The following is a 17,996-nucleotide window of genomic DNA, read 5'->3' as shown; positions in this document are numbered from 1 at the left end:
GCCCACTCCCGGTGCAGTGGGGAGATACTCGCAAGGCTTCTGCAGCATGGGCCTCCAGTGTGCGGAGCTGAGCTGCTTTTGAGTCCAGGTTTTACAGCTTGCTCACAGAGTAACTAGCCAAGTTGACGACCGTGCCAAACCTTGGTCTCCTTTCTTCAAAACAAGAAGAATATGAGCTGTCTTGAGACACCATGAGGGTGAGGCTGTAGTCCAGAGGGCAGAGAGCTCACCTAGCACGGAAGCAGCCCTGAGCTCCATCCTCAGCTGCTCTGAATAAGCTGCATGGTGGCACACACCTGTCAAACTGCAGTTTGGAGTTGGTGGCAGGAAGACAAGAAGTCCAGTGTCATCCTCAGCTGCATTCTGAGTTTGGGGCCAGCCTGAGCTATATGAAACCAAGTTTTTTGTTTGTTTGTTTTTTGGGTTTTTTTTGTTTTGTTTTTTTTCGAGACGGTATCTCTGTGTAGCTTTGCGCCTTTCCTGGAACTCTGTAGACCAGGCTGGCCTCGAACTCACAGAGATCCGCCTGGCTCCGCCTCCCAAGTGCTGGGATTAAAGGCGTGCACCACCACCGCCCAGCCACTGAAACCAAGTTTGAAGTCAACCTAAGAAGCTACATGAGCCTCTATCAAAACCCAAAAGAAAGCACTCGGTTAACTGAAAATTATGTGCATATCCCCGAGGCAGATGGAGGGGAACAGCCAGCCATGGACACCTTGGAGTTTTCCTAGGAAGGTCTGGGAGAGGGTCTCTGCCTAAGCTCTGTCCCCATTACCAAGGCCATTCATTTCACCTGGCTTCTTGTCTTAAAGAGACAACCCCCCCCCTTTTCTCCAAATCAAGAGAGAACTCAGTCAGAGGGTTTCCATCACTGTGGGTTGGGTTCAGGCTTCTTCCCTTTTGGTTTCTTTAACCACAGTCTTGATTTTCCAGGACAGGATACACAGGTCCAGGTAGATCCTAATGCTCCCACTACCACCACCACCACCACCACTACCACCCCCACTGAAAACTCCATGCAGAAGCCAGCGCCAGCCTCCAAGCCTCCATCCAATGTAAGTTGCATTTGGAGTTATGACTGGCTGAAAAAAAGCTCTTCTCACCTCACGTCAGTCTGGAGCACCGGGAGGGGCAGCTTGCCATTTTGAGCTAGAAATCATAGTTAATGTGATCGGGAAGGCCCTGATCTGATGAGGGATTTTTCACTTACTGATCTGTGATGTGATATGCTCACCAGTGTGGCACAGAGACAGACTGCCAAGAAGCTCAGAAACCATGGCCTGCAGGCTCAGTGGAGGAGGTTAGCTTGATGTCGGAGGATCAGTTCCTCCAGGGATCCTTCAGATATCTGGTCATGTATGGAACCCAGAGAATGGAGATTTGGGGGAGGTCTTCTCGTAGGGCTGAGACCATAAATAGGGTCATGGTGGCTGTGACTAGATGGCCAGCTCGGCTGGTTTCTCCCATCTGTCCTACCCCATCTCAGGACAGGAAAAGCTGGATAGTCTCTGCAGGTCAGGAGAGTTTTTGTTTTAATTTTATTTTGGGGTGTGTGTGTGTGTGTGTGTGTGTGTGTGTGTATGTACGTACATACGTACGTATGTACGTACACTGTATGCATGGGGGGAGTGTACACCAGTGTGTGCTTGTGAGGACAGAGGAGGAGGACATCAGGTGTCTTGTTTTATCGCTCTCTTCCTTATCCCCCTAAGTCTCTTCATTGAACCTAGAGCTTGCTGTTTTCAGATAAGCCAGCTGGCCAGCAAGTTCCAGTGATCCCGCTGTCTCTGTCCACTCTAGTACTGGAGTTACAGGTTATGGATGCCCAGCCATGCTTTTTACATGGATGTGGGGGAATCCAAATAGATAGGTCTTCCTGCTGGAGTAGCAAAGGCTCTACCCACTGAGCCATCTCCCTAGCCTCTGGTCAGGTTTGGGGAATCTTAGAGCCAAGTGAAGTTCAGATGGACTATAGGCCCATCGTGATTGAACAACCAGTAATGTCTGCTTGGAATGTCTAGAGGTTTGAAAAAATAGAAGACAGGCTAGCCACCACCTCAGTTTGGGGTGCATCCTGAGACACTTTCTGCATTGTCTACCCATCCTAGTTGTTCTCAGAGCAGTTCTCCTAGGGACCTTTGGGCGGGACCTTCCTTAGTAGTGGCGGTAATGTCTGCTGTCACCCAGGGGTGAGCTAGAGGCACTTGAGCCTAGGAGATGGATTGGTTGCTTTGGCAGGATCTGTCGTCTTGTGCAGAGTTGCGCCTTGCGTGTTAACTGACTCTGTGGACTTGGTTTCCTCATTTGTCCAAATGTGAACCTCGCAGCCACTCCATGAGTGACTCAGGGGAATAAAGCTCGTGAAACATTTTAAAATACAGAATGCTTGGGCCAGTGAGGTAGCTTGGCAGGTAAAGGTGATTGCTATCAAGTCTGAACTCAGAAACTTCAGTTCTAGCCCCAGAACCCATGGGGGGAGAGAGAAGCAACTCCCAACACTGTTCTCTAATCTTCACACATATGCTGTGGCATCAACACACACGCACACACACGCACACACACACACACACACACACACACACACCAGTGAACAAATAATAGTGGTTCAGGGTGAGCTCACCCCGCACCCCTTTCACAGATAAGGTAACGGCCATGGAGGGGTGTAACCTCAGGTCACAAGGAGTGTGGTGGCAGTTGTGTGGGGTCTCGGTGGTCTCATGTGAATGGTGTGTGACTGGTCGCCTCTGTGAACTCTACACTATTTGCCCTTCTGTCCCTCACTGCTCTTCGTTGAGGGCAGAGTGCATTTCTTTTGGGCAGCCCCTAACTCTCTTTTGCACAGGGCGCCTCCTCTGACTTTGAAGTGGTCCCCACTGAGGAGCAGAACTCCCCACCCAAAACTGGCAGCCACCAAAGGACCATGATGGTGAGCACTGGCAAGCCCCCTCTGCTTTCCTTTCTGTCTGTCACCTGCCCTACATGACAAGACACCGGGGCCATTCAGATCCCTTGAGTCCCCCGGAGTTATGTGGGGGACACAGAGGGGCTAGAGCCTGTGGTGCTTCTCGTTCTCATATGCAAATCCCCCTGTTGGTGACTTCCCCGGCTTGGGGCACACAGCACCCCACTGTTGTGAAAGCCTGGGCCATTTGCCAGCCCCACTGGCCTCTGAGCCAATCACCTTTCTATCAGTTATGATGACTAAGCCTTTTGGGTCTGTAGGCTCCAAGCCTGGGAGTGTGGAAAGGGTCCGCCTGGTGCTTGTGGTGGAGGTGGGGGTGGGGTGGGTGGGAGTAATTTACCCTTTTGTGCAGATCCTTGACTCCCCAGGAGTGATGGGTTGGAGGTTAAAGTTTCTGTTCCGTGTGGGGCGGGCCCCCGCTCTTATCCCTATTCCTACCCGGGCATCGCTTACCGCCTTGGTCCCAACCATGCAGTCCTGTTCTTTCTTAAAATGCCAGACTTCTGGAAGACCTTTTCTCTGAAAGATCTACAAGATTTGTCAGAGACCTGCTGTTCCTACCTTCTCCTCATCTCTCCCTCCCTTCCCATTTAATGTTTGCTTTATTCTCTTGTGTGTGTGAGAGAGAGAAATAAGGTCTCACTCTAGCCCAGAGCTCAGGGCAAGCCCCTTCTCCCATCTCCTAAGTCCTCGTAGTGCCAGGCATGCCCCACTGTAGCCCAGAGTTCTTTCTAAATTGTTGTGCCAGTGCTACATGACCTCACCGTCACGGAGGCTGCAGCCTCCACCGCCTCCAGTCATGAAGGTTTGAGTGGCTGGCCTGCTTTTGCTCACTCACAAACAGCAACTCACCTCCTACAGCGTTTAACCTTTAGTGCTGAGAGAATCATCCTGTCAGTCGGTGCTGAGTATGAGACAGAGCCTCTGTGATTTATCTCCTGGGACCTTGTGTCTCGTCCTGTTCTGTCCCTGGGGACTCAGACCCAAGTGAGGAGGCAAGATTTCCTTGTTCAGAAAGGTTTCACCATTCGACCATGGGCCGGTAACTTACCTCTTGAGTTAAAAGTCCCTGTGTAGTCAGTACGTCTTGCCTGTGCCAAGCCAAGAATGCACCAGCTCCTGCTGGTAGCTTGTGGGCTGGTTGGAGAAATTTGAGGGGTCTGAAGCGCTTTATGAGCCTTCAGAGAGCAGCTTGGCCACCCCTGGTCCTTCATGGGAAAAAGTGCCAGGAAAGGGTTGCAGAACTGGAGAGTGGTACCCCTGTCTCAGAACGTGGGTTTGACAGGGAACAGGCTGAGCATCCAGAGGCCACAGAGCTCAGTATCAGGTCCCAGAGCCCCGGATTGCAGTCGGAAGACTCCGGTTGTAGGGCTGGCTCTGCTGTGTACTGACTGGTTGCTAGGAGCAAGTTCTCTGTCACTATTTCACTGTCCCAGCCTGAACCCCGAAGTCCCTGTAGCTCTGCTCTCCGATTCCCTGAAGTGTGGCAGGAGGTCTGTTGTGGGAGTCTCTGAAGTATTTGGGAGGAGGGGGCCTGGAGGAGCTGAAGCATGTGAGCATTTGGGGCAGATGATCAGGATATACAGAAATGAGGCCTACAGAACCCTGGGGTCTGGCACAGGGCATTGGGCACGAGAAGGTTGGGAGGCCAGGATTGGTACAGTGAGAAGGAAAGGCCCACTGGATTGGATCCATAGGCCTGATGTGGGCATAACCAGGGCAGTGACTTCAGTAGGAATGTTCTAGAGACAGTGCGGAGAGCAGTACTGAACTGCTCTGCCCAGGCTGCTGTGTCTAAAATGCTGCACTATGTTGTGTTCTGTGGAGTGTTGGAGCTGTGGTTTTAGAATCAGATGGTATTTCATCCACTCCCAGGCAGACTCCCTCCCCTGTGGGGAGCCTTTTTGAGCCCAGGAAACAGGGTGTGTACAGCTAGAGACATTCTCTCTGCCTTCACTCCTGTGAGTTTTTGCTGCAATAAAGGAGGGAAGTGATAGACACACTGCGGAGAGGATGCCCAGCCTGGGGGAGGGTGAACCGACTACCCTCGGGCCCTCAGTAAGACTCAAAGCATAGGAGGAAGATGGCTCTGCAGCTTAGGCCAGTAAGTGGCCTGGAAGTTCTAGGTCCTGCCCTGTGAGTCAGCTCCAGATGGGGAACCTGTGTAACTGGAAAATTTCCCTGGGCTGAGCAGAGGCCACAGGGGAAACTGAGTCATGAGGAATGGGGAAGCAGTGGGAGAATTGACTGGCATTGCCTGCTTAGGCTTGGTGAAGATCATGCCCTTGCTCTCACAGGAGCTGGGGTCCCCACCCCCAGAGGACGGCAACCTCCTGCTCCACCTGCAGCGCCTGGAGACCACCCTGAGCGTGTGTGCCGAGGAGCCCGACCACAGCCAGCTCTTCACCCACCTGGGCCGCATGGCCCTGGAGTTCAACAGATTGGCCTCCAAGGTGCATAAAAATGAGCAACGCACATCCATCCTGCAGGTGAGGCAGGCCAGTGCCCCTCCCCCCAGCTGTGTGTGGGGTCCAGGGGTTAACTCTGGGGACTTTGGAGGGCTGGATCCTAGGCCTACGTGGGGCCTCGTATTCACACTGGTGACAGCAGTAAGGAAGTTGTGGGAAGGTGTGTGAAAAAGAAGGAAAGGAGGAAATGGGAAGTGGGCAGATTCCTGATGGCTACCCTGCGGGTCGTGGTCTGGCCAGCTGGCTATGGCCTGCTTTGTTCTGGTCTCTTTTTGGCTTTTTGTTTGTTTGTTTTTGAGACAGGGTCTCGCTGAATATCTCCTGCTGGTCTGTACTTTACTGTGTAGACCAGGCTAGCCTTAAACTTAGAGATAGATCTACCTGCCCCTGCCACCAGAACTCACCCTGAGACTTGCTTTGCTGTCCCTGTGGCTCTTTGTATGCTCTGCCCCCACAGTAGGAGCTGTTCATAGGACCCCTTCCCAGATAGGCAAACAGCCCTCAAAAATGTCTTTTTTTTTTTTAAACCCTCAGGTCACCCAGCTGGTAAATGATGGACTGATATTAGAACCTCAATTCCTATTTTCTTGCATTTATTTATTTGTTTGTTTATTTTAAGGCAGTCTCACTCTGTAGCCCAGGCTGGTCTCAGACTCACATCATCCTCTTGCCTCAGCTACCTAAGTGTTGGGATTCCAGACACGAGCTACCACACCCCGCTTTAATCTGTCATATTTTAAGTCTCATACCCTTAGCCACCCTCCCTACCCACCTGCTTTCTCAAATCCCTCTTAAAAGGCTCCCTGTGCTGGGGAATGGTCAGATTTCTTAGCTCAGGTCAGGCCCTTGGTTCTTCATTACTGAGTGGTCTTGGACAGGTCACTAATCTCTGTCCTGTCAGGAATGGAGCCAACAGTGTCCCCCTCCTGGGGCTACTGTATCAGAGGATGCCCTTATGCAGTCTAGAACCCAGCACTGGGAGAGGCCACTGTCAGCTTTGGTGGTACTCATCCCCACCGGCAGGCTGTCTTCACTTGGAGGGCTTTGCAGTTAGTTATAGGCTACACCATTGCGAAGATGGTGAAAATGAGTTCCCAGGGGGCCCGCCGCTCAGGACTTGAGCACCCCTCCTTTTGGGCAGAGCCCTCACCTGAAGGCTCCCAACTTTGGGTAGACCCTCCTCCTCCTCTTCCTCGGCCAGTCAACACTGGTGAAAGGAGGGATCTACCCTGTGTGTTTGAGCAGCTGAAGTCTTGGCTAGTTCTATGGCAAGGAGCACCCAGGACATCCTTTCATTGGAGGCTGGAGAAGCAACAGGAATGTGTGGTGGAGGCCCACAGGTCTAGGCTGGGTGAAGGACCTCTTTGAGAGGCTGCCAAGGCTTTGGGGTTTCCAACTGAGCCCTGAGAAGGAAAATCTGGCATGGTATGGGGGCTGAAATCATTCGAGCATCAGCTCTTCAGCACTCAGATGGGGATGTGTGCTGGCTCCTGACACCCGCCGGCCTCTTCTGTCAATTTCCTGTTTATTCCCTTCTTCACTCTAACAGTTCCCAACAATTCCATCTTATTAGGTAGTTGATTGGCTTAGTCTGTTTCCCTGCTGAGTGTTGTCTTCAGAGAGGGAGTGTACCCACTATGGTGCCCCAGTGCACTTCATCCACAATTAAAAGAATGAGTGAGCAAGCCAGGTGTGGAGGCTCACACCCAATAATGCCAGCTCTAGGGGCTGAGGCAGGAGGATCTCAAGTTCAAGGCCATCCTGGGCTATATAGCTAGATCCTGTCTCAAAAAAAAAACCAACAACAAACAAACAAAAAACAAAGTTGGAGAGATGACTTAGCAGTTAAGAACACTGACTGTTCTTGTAGAGGCCCTGGGTTTGGTACCCAGCACCCACCCACATAGCATCCATCTCACATTCTATAGCTTCAGTTCCAGGGGATCTGATGCCCTCTTGTGGCCTCTGTGGGCACTATGCACATTTGGTGCACAGACATACGTGCAGGCCAAACACCTGTATACATAAAATTAAAGCAAATCAGTCTTTTAAACAAACAATACAGGAGCTCACTGGTGTGCACTTAGGCTCTCTGATGGAGAGTGGTGACCTTTGGCTGCTGCTGATCTTGCCTAGCATCTGGTTTGTACCAGGGCACTTACCTAGAGGTTCCAAGAACAGCCCTCTGGCCTGGAATGACAGTGTAACAAATGAGGTGTCATTGTGGCCTTCCCTTAGGGACAGGAGCAGGACATTCTGTTCCCTGGAGTGTCCCCACCCAGAGCGACAGCAATTCCCTGTGTCTCAGCCTCTGAATGGAGGAAGCTGAGTCCAGCTCCACCTCATTCTTATCTGGTTTATGTCTGGTCCACACAGCAAACACTGCAGGTTTGCACCTGTAACCTCGCGCACTTGGGAGGCCAAGGTGAGGATTGCTGGAGTTCAGTGCTGAGGTGTAGAGTGAGTTTCAGGCCCAGTCGGGCTACAGGAGAGACCTTGCCTAAAAAAGAAAGAGATGCCAAGCGGTGGTGGCACACACCTTTAATCCTAGCACTAGGGAGGCAGAGCCAGGCAAATCTCTGTGAGTTCGAGGCCAGCCTGGTCTACAGAGCGAGATCCAGGACAGGCACCAAAACTACAAAGAGAAACCCTGTCTCAAAAAACAAACAAACAAATAAATAAAAGGTATATATTTTTTGAGATCAAATATAGCACAGGGCCCCTCTGCTGGGCCTTGAAGAAACCAATAACAAGGTTTTTGTTTTCTCAGCCTTCAACCCACGGTGTCCAACACCTGCAGTGCAAAGCTGCCCTTCCTCCATCTAGGACTGTCTTAGGCTGGTCAGAAAGGAAGCCAGCAGCTCTGGTCTCCCTGGGTGACATGACACAATTTCCCTTGTAGTCTGTGTAGTAGGAATTTGTTTCCGTCCATACCATTCCTAGAATGGATATAAGATACCTACCCTGGTTAGAAAAAGAGACAGAGAAGTAAGCCAGGGAGGGCTGCCAAAGGAGGGGCATCTAGGTAGGGAGAGCCGTGAAGGGAAGAGGGAGGAAATTCTCACTGGGAGGACCAGGACCCCACTGCATCCTCACTGCTGGCTCCTATGGAAGAGAAGCCTAGATGGATGGGCCTAGTGGCCTGGCTCCCAGCTGTCCTGCCAATCAAGGGGATAGAGTATCTGGTCCTGCCTGGGCTGGCTGCAGCTCCAGCCCCATGTCAGCCTGCCTCGGAACGTACTCCCTCCTAACCCTCACCCCATCTACCTGTCTGCCCACAGACCTTGTGTGAGCAGCTGCGCCAGGAGAATGAGGTCCTGAAGGCCAAGCTGGACAAGGGCCTGGAACAGCGGGATCAGGCTGCCGAGAGGCTGCGGTAAGTCCAGGCCACCTGGAGACTGGAAGAAGAGGAAAGGGAAAGAGGAATCATGTGACACACTGGTTCCTGCATGAAGCCACGTCTTAGAGCTCTGTTCTAAGATCCTCTCCTTGTATTTTGTTTACCTTGGGAGGGGGGTGTAGACACATTGAGAGATGCCCTTCTCCATTGGGGCAACTGCTAACATTTGTTAGGATCTGGCTCAGGACTTTCCTGCCCCCTGGTGGTCATTATCATTCCCTGCTCCCATTTTTCTGGGATCTTTGGAAGTCCCTCACTGGACTCAGGCCTGTGTCCAAGACATGAAGACATGCATGTTTACTCCAGCCTCTCTGTCCTTGGCAAGACTGAGTAGGGATGTCTTTTTGTTGTTGTTTTTTGCTTTTCGTTTTGGTTTTGGTTTTTCCAGACAGGGTTTCTCTGTAGCTTTGTGCCTTTCCTGGAACTCTCTATAGCCCAGGCTGGCCTCGAACTCACAGAGATCCGCCTGACTCTGCCTCCCGAGTGTTGGGATTAAAGGCGTGAGCCACCACTGCCCGGGGAGTTAGGATGTCTTAATGAACCATAGGGTCTGCACATCACCAAGATCTCTGTGACCATAATGTAAGATGCCTAGGAATTTGTGATTGCTGGATCTCAAAGGGCCTTTGCCCTCAGATCATACAGACTAACCACCATTGAGGGGAGACAGGCCCAGAGAGAGGCGGGCTTTCTAAGGGTCTCACTGTAAGAGACTAGGCATAGGCATTCACTGGAGTAACAACAGTTCCTGCTCACTATGGTCCTGGGTAAGGGTGCTGGGTTATCTATTGGACAAGAGAATCTGTATTAGAGCCAGGACTTGCCACTCTTTGGTCCCTCTTGGTCACTGTGGCCACGGGCCCATTTTGCATCATGGTGCTTTGCTTTACTTTTGGATGGCCTGGTGGTTGGAGCTCTAGAGCCATACTCCATTATTCATGGAGGACATGGATAATGTCAAGGGCAACGATGCCCAGAGTAAAGGAAAGGTGAGTGGGTGAGAAGGCAAAAGCTTTCTCCCAAGGGCTTATGGGTAAGAAGGCAGGAATTCAGGTCCTTGCTGAATGGCCTGGGGAAAAGCCATTTGACTCCATGGTGTTCCTGCAATTATGTGGAAGCCGAGGGAGTGTGTCCATGTTTCAGGCATCCTGAGACCCCAGCACTACCTGCCTCATGAACTTAGGATTTCACTCTCACTTAGTTAGATTTCTGCTTGTTTTGTTTGGAACAGTCTTGCTCCATAGCCCAGGGAACTCACTATGTAGCTCAGGCTGGCTTCAGCCTTGTGAACATTGGGGTTGCAGGTGTGGGTACCCACACTCAGCTTTGCTTGGCAGCTGCCCCTACTATAAATTCTAAAGGTCTCCCCTGGAGCATCACCTGTACTCAACAGATGATAACCTTGAAGCAGCAGATACAGTGACAGGTGTGAAGATGGTCCTGCCAACACCGGCTCTGAGGCAGGAGCCTGCTCTGAGGCAGGAGCCTGCTCTTTCTGTGTTGACAAAGGGGAGTGGCAGGTGCTAGTGAATGCCCAGGACCTACCAGCACCACAGGCTCAGCTGCTTCAGCTGAGCCAGGATGCTTGGCTGTAACCAGAGGGACAGAACTTTCTTATGAGAACAGGATGGATGGTAGGATCTGAAGGTGCCATGTGTGTAGGCAGCACACAGACAGGGAAACTCTGCTAAGGATTCTCAGGCTTCCACACCCTCTAGGTCTTGTCATACTTCCCAGAACCACTGCTACAGTGCCTGTGACAGTAGGTCAAAGGCTCCTTGATCTAGGGCTGACATTGTGACTTCTCCACTTGTCTCTTACTCAGGGAGGAAAACATGGAACTCAAGAAACGGTTGATGAACAGCAGCTGCAAGGAGGGTCTCTGTGGGCAGCCCAGCTCCCCAAAGGCAGAGGGTGCTGGCAAGAAGGGCATGGCCGGACAGCAGCAGGTGTGTGGCAAGAAGTCCTTAGTATCCCAGGCTTCTCAAACCCGGGATCGGCTCACCTCCTCTGTCAGAGTGAGCCCACCTCCTCCTGCACAGTTCCAGCGGCAGAAGGTTCTAGTTGACAGACGGTGTTTCCTAGCTCAGCATCCACCTCTGGGAGATGACCACTCCTTAGCCTTTTGTCTGCCTTCACTTCCTGTGGAGAGTCCCACTCCCTGACACACAAGCTCAGAACTAATGGCAGTCACATGGCTCTGTGTACCCCCCCCCCCCCCACACACACACACAGTGGCTGCTTCTCTTGCTTGTTAGTTTGGATTATCCAGCTGTGCCTCATGGGAGTTGGGTTCAGTGTTTTGCTCATTTTGGGTACTAGCACCTTAATGCATACATCTTTTTTGGGGTAGGGAGGAGGTCAAGGTCTTTCTCTCTCTCTCTCTTAAAAGTCCCAGAAGTCAGTGTAGCACATCAGACATTCCATGGCAGAACTGAGGTGTCATGCTGAGTGAGATCCTTTGGGGATTGTGTTAAGCTTGTGAGATTGCACCTTGGAGCCTCTGCATGGAGAGGAAGACATTGGCAGCATCGTTGTGGTCTAGGGATGCCACAGCACTGACCCACACCTCCAGGCCCAGCCTTGCCACACAGACAAGTCCCAAGTGTCCCTCGCTCCACTTTGACCAGTAGCCTCCGTCTCCTCTCACCCAGTCTTTAGCAGAACATGCTCCCCCCACCCCACACTTAAGTGAGTTGTAATCAGTTGCAGCATACAGAACATGTTCCCCCCACCCCACACTTAAGTGAGTGTAATCAGTTGCAGTATAAGCCCTAATGCTAATAACTTTATACTATGTAATGTAATTATCCTGGTCACTCACTCCTCATCACTGGGTAGAGATGTACTTCACCCAGGACTTGCAGAGCCCTGAGCTCTCTCAGGCTCTTCTGTCACCTCTCAGGCAGACATGGGTTTGGCCAGCTAAACAGCAAAGCTTCCTCACTCCCCTTCTCACTGGCATCTGTGGCCCCTTTTTTATTTTTTTAAAGCACGATCTCACTGTGTAGCTATGGTTGGACTGGAACTCACTGTGTAGACTAGCCTGGCCTCCAGCTCACAGAGATCTTCCTACCTCTGCTGGAATTAAAGATATATGCCACCACACCTAGCCTTTAGCTGTTGCTTTTGACAGTAGATTTGGGACCGGGGTGCCTCTGTCTGCCAAAGTAAAGGAGCCCAGCACCCTGAAGGAGGCAGGGGGCTTCCTGGGAGCAGGGCATCTCTGCCCTTTCTCACGAGGCCACCATAGAGATACACCTTTTTCTCTCCAGATGCCATGGCATGCTTACAGGTCATAGCCTGTAGGGGGCACTAGAGGCCCACAAACGCAGCAGGATGTGAGTAGCAGCAGCATGACTGCAGGGCGGATGGACTGGCCAGGCGGGCTCCAGTCATGGGCCGTGCAGCCCCACAGTCTTGGTCACACACTGAGGGCCGTGGTGACAGTCACTACATCTGGCCCTGCTCTGTGCCTGTCACCTCAACACTTACTAGTTGTTCACTTTCCAAATACTTTATTTTGAAGTAACTTGAAACTTAGCAGAAATGAGTTCTGTTCCCATACTCCCCCTGACTTCCCTGGCCAGCTTCCAGAGCCACAGAACCACTTCACCAGCCATCTTACATAACTGTGGTTCCATCACCAACGTAGGCATTAACATCGGCATTGCAGCACTGTTCAGCTGCCGCACGCCCTTCACTCCTGTCCTTTCTCTGTTCTAGGACTGAATCCAGGACCCCACATGGCAGTCAGTTGTCACAGCTCCTTAGTCTCCTCATGCCTGTGACATTGCTCAGCTGCTCCTTGTCCTCATGACCTTGACACTTTTGAGTTATGCTGGCCAGTTTTGCAGAATAGCATTGGGTTTCTATTAGATTGTGGGTGTAGAATTTGGAAGGAATCTCAGAAGTGGCATGCCACGTGCACACACACATCTGCACTGTGCGGACTCTTAGCACGTGCATCTGGGCTCGATGTCTGCTGAGCTCCATGGAATTTTTACTTTGTGTTGGGGGTTGCATGTGTGCATGGAGGTCAGCAGACAGCTTGGAGGAGTCAGTTTTCTCTTTCCACCATGTGGGTTCTGGAGATGGACTCAGGCCATGAGACTTAGTTTCCTCACTGAGCCATCTCACTGGCTCTTGGTAATTTAGAAGTATGTACTCACACCTTCCAAGTTGGGGGATTTGGGTTGTTATAAGGGTTGAGATGGCTGTGGAAAGACCTGGGGTTGGGATGCTGGGGCTGGCAGCCATAGTACACATCAGCAAAGGGAAGTGATCCTTGTGGGCTTCCAGAAGGAGGTCATGGCTGCCTAGAAGGGCAGTGGGCTGGGAGTGAAGCTATGTCGGAGACTTTGGTGAAGGCGCTCTCTGTTTCTCCCCAGGCCAGTTCGATGGCAGGGAAAGTCCCCGAGGTGGGGGTCTTGGGTCCAGCCGAGAAGAAGGTGAAGATGCTGGAGCAGCAACGCATGGAGGTAGGTGGCTGGACAGGGTGGTCAGTGAGCACCCCTCTCCCCTCTTGGCTCTCTGGTTCCCACTGGTCCCGGGTCATCTTGGAGAGTTATCATGGAAACCATTGAACGATCTGCCCATGGGAAAGGTCTCTCTTGATGTACCACAGGGATCACTGAGTACACTGTATCTGTGGTACAGCCTGAAATTGTTTGAGGAGCTTAGGGAGCTAGAGGGATGGCTCCGTGGTAGGAGTGCATGCTGCTCTTGCAGAGGACCCTGGGTTCAGTTCCCAGGACTAGCATAGGGCAGCTCACAGCTCCACCTCCAGAGAGTCTGACCCCCTGTTCTGGCCTCCATGGGCTCCCACACTCATGCAGGCGCACACACATATACACATAACTTGGGGGGGGGGGCGCTTAGGTTAGCTAAAGTAAACCGAATAGCCTAGGGAGGTCATGCTAAGTCAGGCCAGCATCAGCGTGGAGACCAGTGCTGCAGTGTAAGGAGGGGCCGATGGGAAGAAGCTCTGCTGCCCTTGGCAGCAGCCCTGTGTCTCACAAGCCCCTCCCCACCTCCAGCCCAGGGCGGTAGCCTGTCCCTGTGCCTCTTCTCAGGCCTCTTCTCACAGCTGGGTCCTCCCCAACCTCTTCCTTCCTGCCGCTCTTACCATCACACACATCTGAAAGCTTGCTTACGTGCATACTCTAGATTTATTTTACTCATAGCTCACAACTAAAAGAATGCTCATTATAAAATGAATCAAGAATCTCCCTAGTAATAACTACAGCTGACTTGAGCTCACTGCTTTCCTTCAGGGTTGTTTTGTTCCAGTTTTTTGTAGTACTAGGAACTGGACCTTTGGCCTCATCAAGTTGCCTGGTTGAACCTTGAACTCATAGCTGAATTTCCTCAGGCTCCTAAGTACCTGAGGGCACAGAGGTACAAACCCTGTATTCAAGGTTTTTTAATGCAGAAAATAAAATGACACATACTACTTTTCAGATTAATTTTTTTCTTTTAAAATTACCTCGGGATATCTGTTCAGATCTACAGCATAGGCCAATTCCTTCGTTTTTTAGTACTTTTGTCTTTTGTGTTACATCTGAAATCAGAACACTCTCTCTCATGGTCTGCATTTCATTTTCTTAGTGATGTAGAGTTGTTTTCTTCCCCAAGTAATTGCTCTGTCAAGAGTATGGCTTATAATTAGCATTATCTTAAGCTGAGAGAATGTATTGTCTTTTATTTTCTTAATGACTTTGTATTATCTGTTTATAGTACAATTTAATCCACGTCCTACACTAAGCTAACCTTTGGGCGTGGACACACACACACACACACACACACACACACACGAGGGTATCATTTTATTTTTGGTTTTGTTTTGAGATAGGGTCTCTCTATGTATCCTTGGCTTTTCTGGCTATGTAGACCAGGCTGGCCTCAAACTCACAGAGATCCTCCTGCCTCTGCTTCCTTAGTGCTGGGATTAAAGGTGTGGCCACCATGTCTGGCTGATTGGTCTTTAAGTATGTTTTCCCACTTGTCTAAAGTGTTTTTCTTTCCTTTTTTTCTTCTTGTACCAGGGAATGAAACCAGGGCCTTGTGCATGCTTGACAAGCACTCTCCTACAGAGTCACACCTCAGGCCTTGGTTTTCGTATTTCCATTGGTTACATTTTTCAGGTTGTCACACCCCTTTCACATTGCCCTCTGAAGAACCACGTTTGTGCCTCGCAGTGACTGTCTCATGGTCTGCATTCTCTGTTGCTTTCCTAGCAAGGGTGAAATGCAGCTGGGGGATAAAGCTGGAGCAGCAGGGAGCTTTGGATCAGCGGGGCATGGAGGCAGTGTTGCAGCTCCATGCTGCATGTGCTCTGGGCACCTGGGGAGCTGGGGCATGGGGTGGGTATCTGGCACCCCTTCCCTAACCCAGCACCTACCTGCCCACAGCTGCTGGAAGTGAACAAGCAGTGGGACCAGCATTTCCGGTCCATGAAGCAGCAGTATGAGCAGAAGGTAATGGAGTTCCTGGGAGCTGAGCCGTGGGTGGCTCAGGGAGGAGGGATGAGAGGCTTGTAGCCAGGCTGAGATGGGGTGGGGGAGGGACAGCTGGGGCATGCTGCCCCCTGCCCCCCCACCCGCCCGCCCTCACACTCCCTTTCTGCCACCCCTCCAGATCACAGAGCTCCGCCAGAAGCTGGCGGAGCTGCAGAAACAGGTGACTGAGCTGGAGGCCGAGCGTGAGCAGAAGCAGCGGGACTTTGACCAGAAACTCCTCCTGGCCAAGTCGAAGATCGAGATGGAGGAGGCAAGTGTGACCAGCCAGGCTCACAGTCTCTGAGGTTCCAGAGTCCCTGGGACCAGTGAGCCAAGGACAGAGCCATGTGCTCTGTGACCTTCTTAAAATTGAGAACATGGGATAACTATTGCTTTTCAGTTTTTCTTGCTTGCATTTTGCACAGCTTTTTTGATCAGTTGATGACATTTTTTTTAAGATTTACTTACTTTTATTTTATGTATATGTTTATGTATATGTTTATGTTTTGCCTGCATTTATATCTGGGCACCATATGTGTGCCCAGTGCCTGCAGAAGCCAAAAGAGGGCATCCCATCTCTTGGAACTGGAGTTGCAGGCAGTTGTGAACCCAATGTATGGGTGCTGGGAACCAATCCCAGGTCCTCTGTAGGAACAGCCAGTGTAACCACTAAGCCATCTCTCCATCCACTGATAAGTTAAAATCTTAAATCCTAAGGAACTATACAAAGAACTACATACTATAAAAATGGGACATGGTAGGCTCACACCTGCAAGCAATTCCAGCACTCAGGAGACTGAGGCAGGAGAAAAGAGAGTAATAGGCCAACCTGAGGTATATAGCAAGACCCTGTCACAGGGCGGAGCTGGCACTCAGTTGGTAAAGTGCTTGCCTAGTAGGCATGAGGCCCTGAATTCAGTCCCCAGTGCTCCGTAAACCAGGCATGGCAGTATGCAGAGGGGAGTACAGAAGTACAGGGCCATCCGCCTGGGCTCCATGAGACTGTCCAAATAAAATAAAAAGACCCTGTGTTCTGAAACAGATAAAAGCAGGCCTAGAGGGGTGAAGTGCTGTTCAGAGTGGAGTAGGGCCTCAGACAGAGGGGATTTGTTTATCCAGGCATCTTTCCAGCCTGCTCAGACTGTACCAGATAGAGTCAAGGGAAACAGTCAGCTCTGCCCTGGCTGGAGAAGAGATGCTGAGCGACTATATGGAGGCTAATAAGGAAGAGTGTGCTAAGTCCTACAACAAAGGGGCAGAGACCAGATACTGGGCAGCAGAGACCTGATTTGGGCTGGGCTGTGCCGTGGAGCGGCACTCTGAAGAAATGGCATCTGCTCTGCCATGTGTGACGGGTACCAGCCATGGCCCTCCAGAGTCCTGAAGCAGCTGAGTGAGGAAAGGCCACCTGACTCCCAGATCTTTGGGGATTAGTGACAGTACTACTTCTTTCTCTTCATGGGAACTGCACGTGGGCCACTTTTCCTAGCTTTAAATTGGATATTTTCAACACGGATTGCATTTCAGAGGCCCTGCACCAGCACGCGACACCAGGTCTTATCTGAACACTGTTCTGTGACTGCCCCCTTCCCTTGAGGATTAGTTACAGAGACGCTGTGTGCTTGCTTCTGAGTGCGTCAGCATAGCACTCAAGCCAGATGTCCCGGCCTTATGGTTTCTTTTCCTCACTCATGTCTACAAGGGAGACAAACTCCTGGAATCTGACCTTCTGTCCTGTCCGCTGGGGGAGGGCAGGGCCTTTCCAGGTTCAGCCTGGCCTTGCAGATGGGAACCCCATGGTCTAGGACATGCCTTGTCCTAGCGTCTTCAGCAGGGGCCAGGACGTCACCCCGTGTCTTGGCCCAGGCTGCCCCTGAACCACCTCCGTCTGGAAACCACTCACCCATTGATGTGTGGAATGTTGACTAAATGTCACACAGGAAGGGATGAGCACTGACCCGCCTCAGTCTGTCACTTGATCCACGGGACACACTTCAGATAAGCTAAACACATTCCTGGAATACCTCCCCGCCCCCTCCCCAGAACCTGGTCTTCTAAGAAGTAACCATGGTTAAATTTTTCTTTTTTAGATTTATTTTATGTGTATGATTATTTTGCCTTCGTGTATGTGTGTGCACCTCATGTGTGCCTGGTCCCGTGGAGGCCAGAAAAAGGCATCAGATCCATGGAATTGGAGTTTTGGTTGTTTGTGAGCCACCATATGAGTGCCAAGAATTAAACTCGGGTTCTCTGCAAGAGCAGTGAGTGCTCGTAACCCCTGAGCATCTCCCCAGGCCCAGACCTTTGTTCAGCTCGTACATCTGCTGGCGATACAGTTTGTAGCCATGCCTGCTCTTTATGCTGCAGTACCATCACTGTTTTAGTTTATCTTGAGACAGGCTACTAGGCTACCCGGAACTCACTGTGTAGACCAGGCTGGGCTTGAACTCGGAGAACTCATCTGCCCCTGCCTCCGGGCTGTGGGGATTAAAGGTGTCCACCGCCGCTTTCCCCACAACCATAGTTTGACACTCTGCCTAGCTGGCCCATGGTGCAGGCCTGCAGCGCCAGATTCTTGGAAGGCCGAGGCAGGACGATCACCAAAACCCAGGGCCTCCCTGGGCTACGGAATGAGTTAAAGCTTGCCTAGGCAATTGAGTAAGAGC

General features: G+C 51.3%; 1 protein-coding gene across 4 annotated transcripts in view; it reads left to right on the top strand.

Annotated features, from left to right (window-relative positions):
* Tnip1 (TNFAIP3 interacting protein 1) overlaps positions 1 to 17,996 on the top strand; it is a 44,945-nt gene that overhangs the window by 16,658 nt on the left and 10,291 nt on the right. For all 4 annotated transcript variants that reach the window (XM_036195850.1, XM_036195849.1, XM_036195851.1 and 1 more), the window contains 8 exons: positions 934 to 1,055; positions 2,843 to 2,926; positions 5,260 to 5,451; positions 8,712 to 8,806; positions 10,656 to 10,779; positions 13,222 to 13,311; positions 15,244 to 15,309; positions 15,470 to 15,601. In XM_036195850.1, coding sequence (XP_036051743.1) covers positions 934 to 1,055; positions 2,843 to 2,926; positions 5,260 to 5,451; positions 8,712 to 8,806; positions 10,656 to 10,779; positions 13,222 to 13,311; positions 15,244 to 15,309; positions 15,470 to 15,601 — 905 coding nt within the window. The remainder of the gene's footprint in view (positions 1 to 933; positions 1,056 to 2,842; positions 2,927 to 5,259; positions 5,452 to 8,711; positions 8,807 to 10,655; positions 10,780 to 13,221; positions 13,312 to 15,243; positions 15,310 to 15,469; positions 15,602 to 17,996) is intronic.

The sequence above is a fragment of the Onychomys torridus genome, chromosome 8 (assembly GCF_903995425.1).
Source record: "Onychomys torridus chromosome 8, mOncTor1.1, whole genome shotgun sequence".
Lineage (NCBI taxonomy): Eukaryota > Metazoa > Chordata > Mammalia > Rodentia > Cricetidae > Onychomys > Onychomys torridus.
This window is presented reverse-complemented; position numbering and strand designations above follow the sequence as displayed.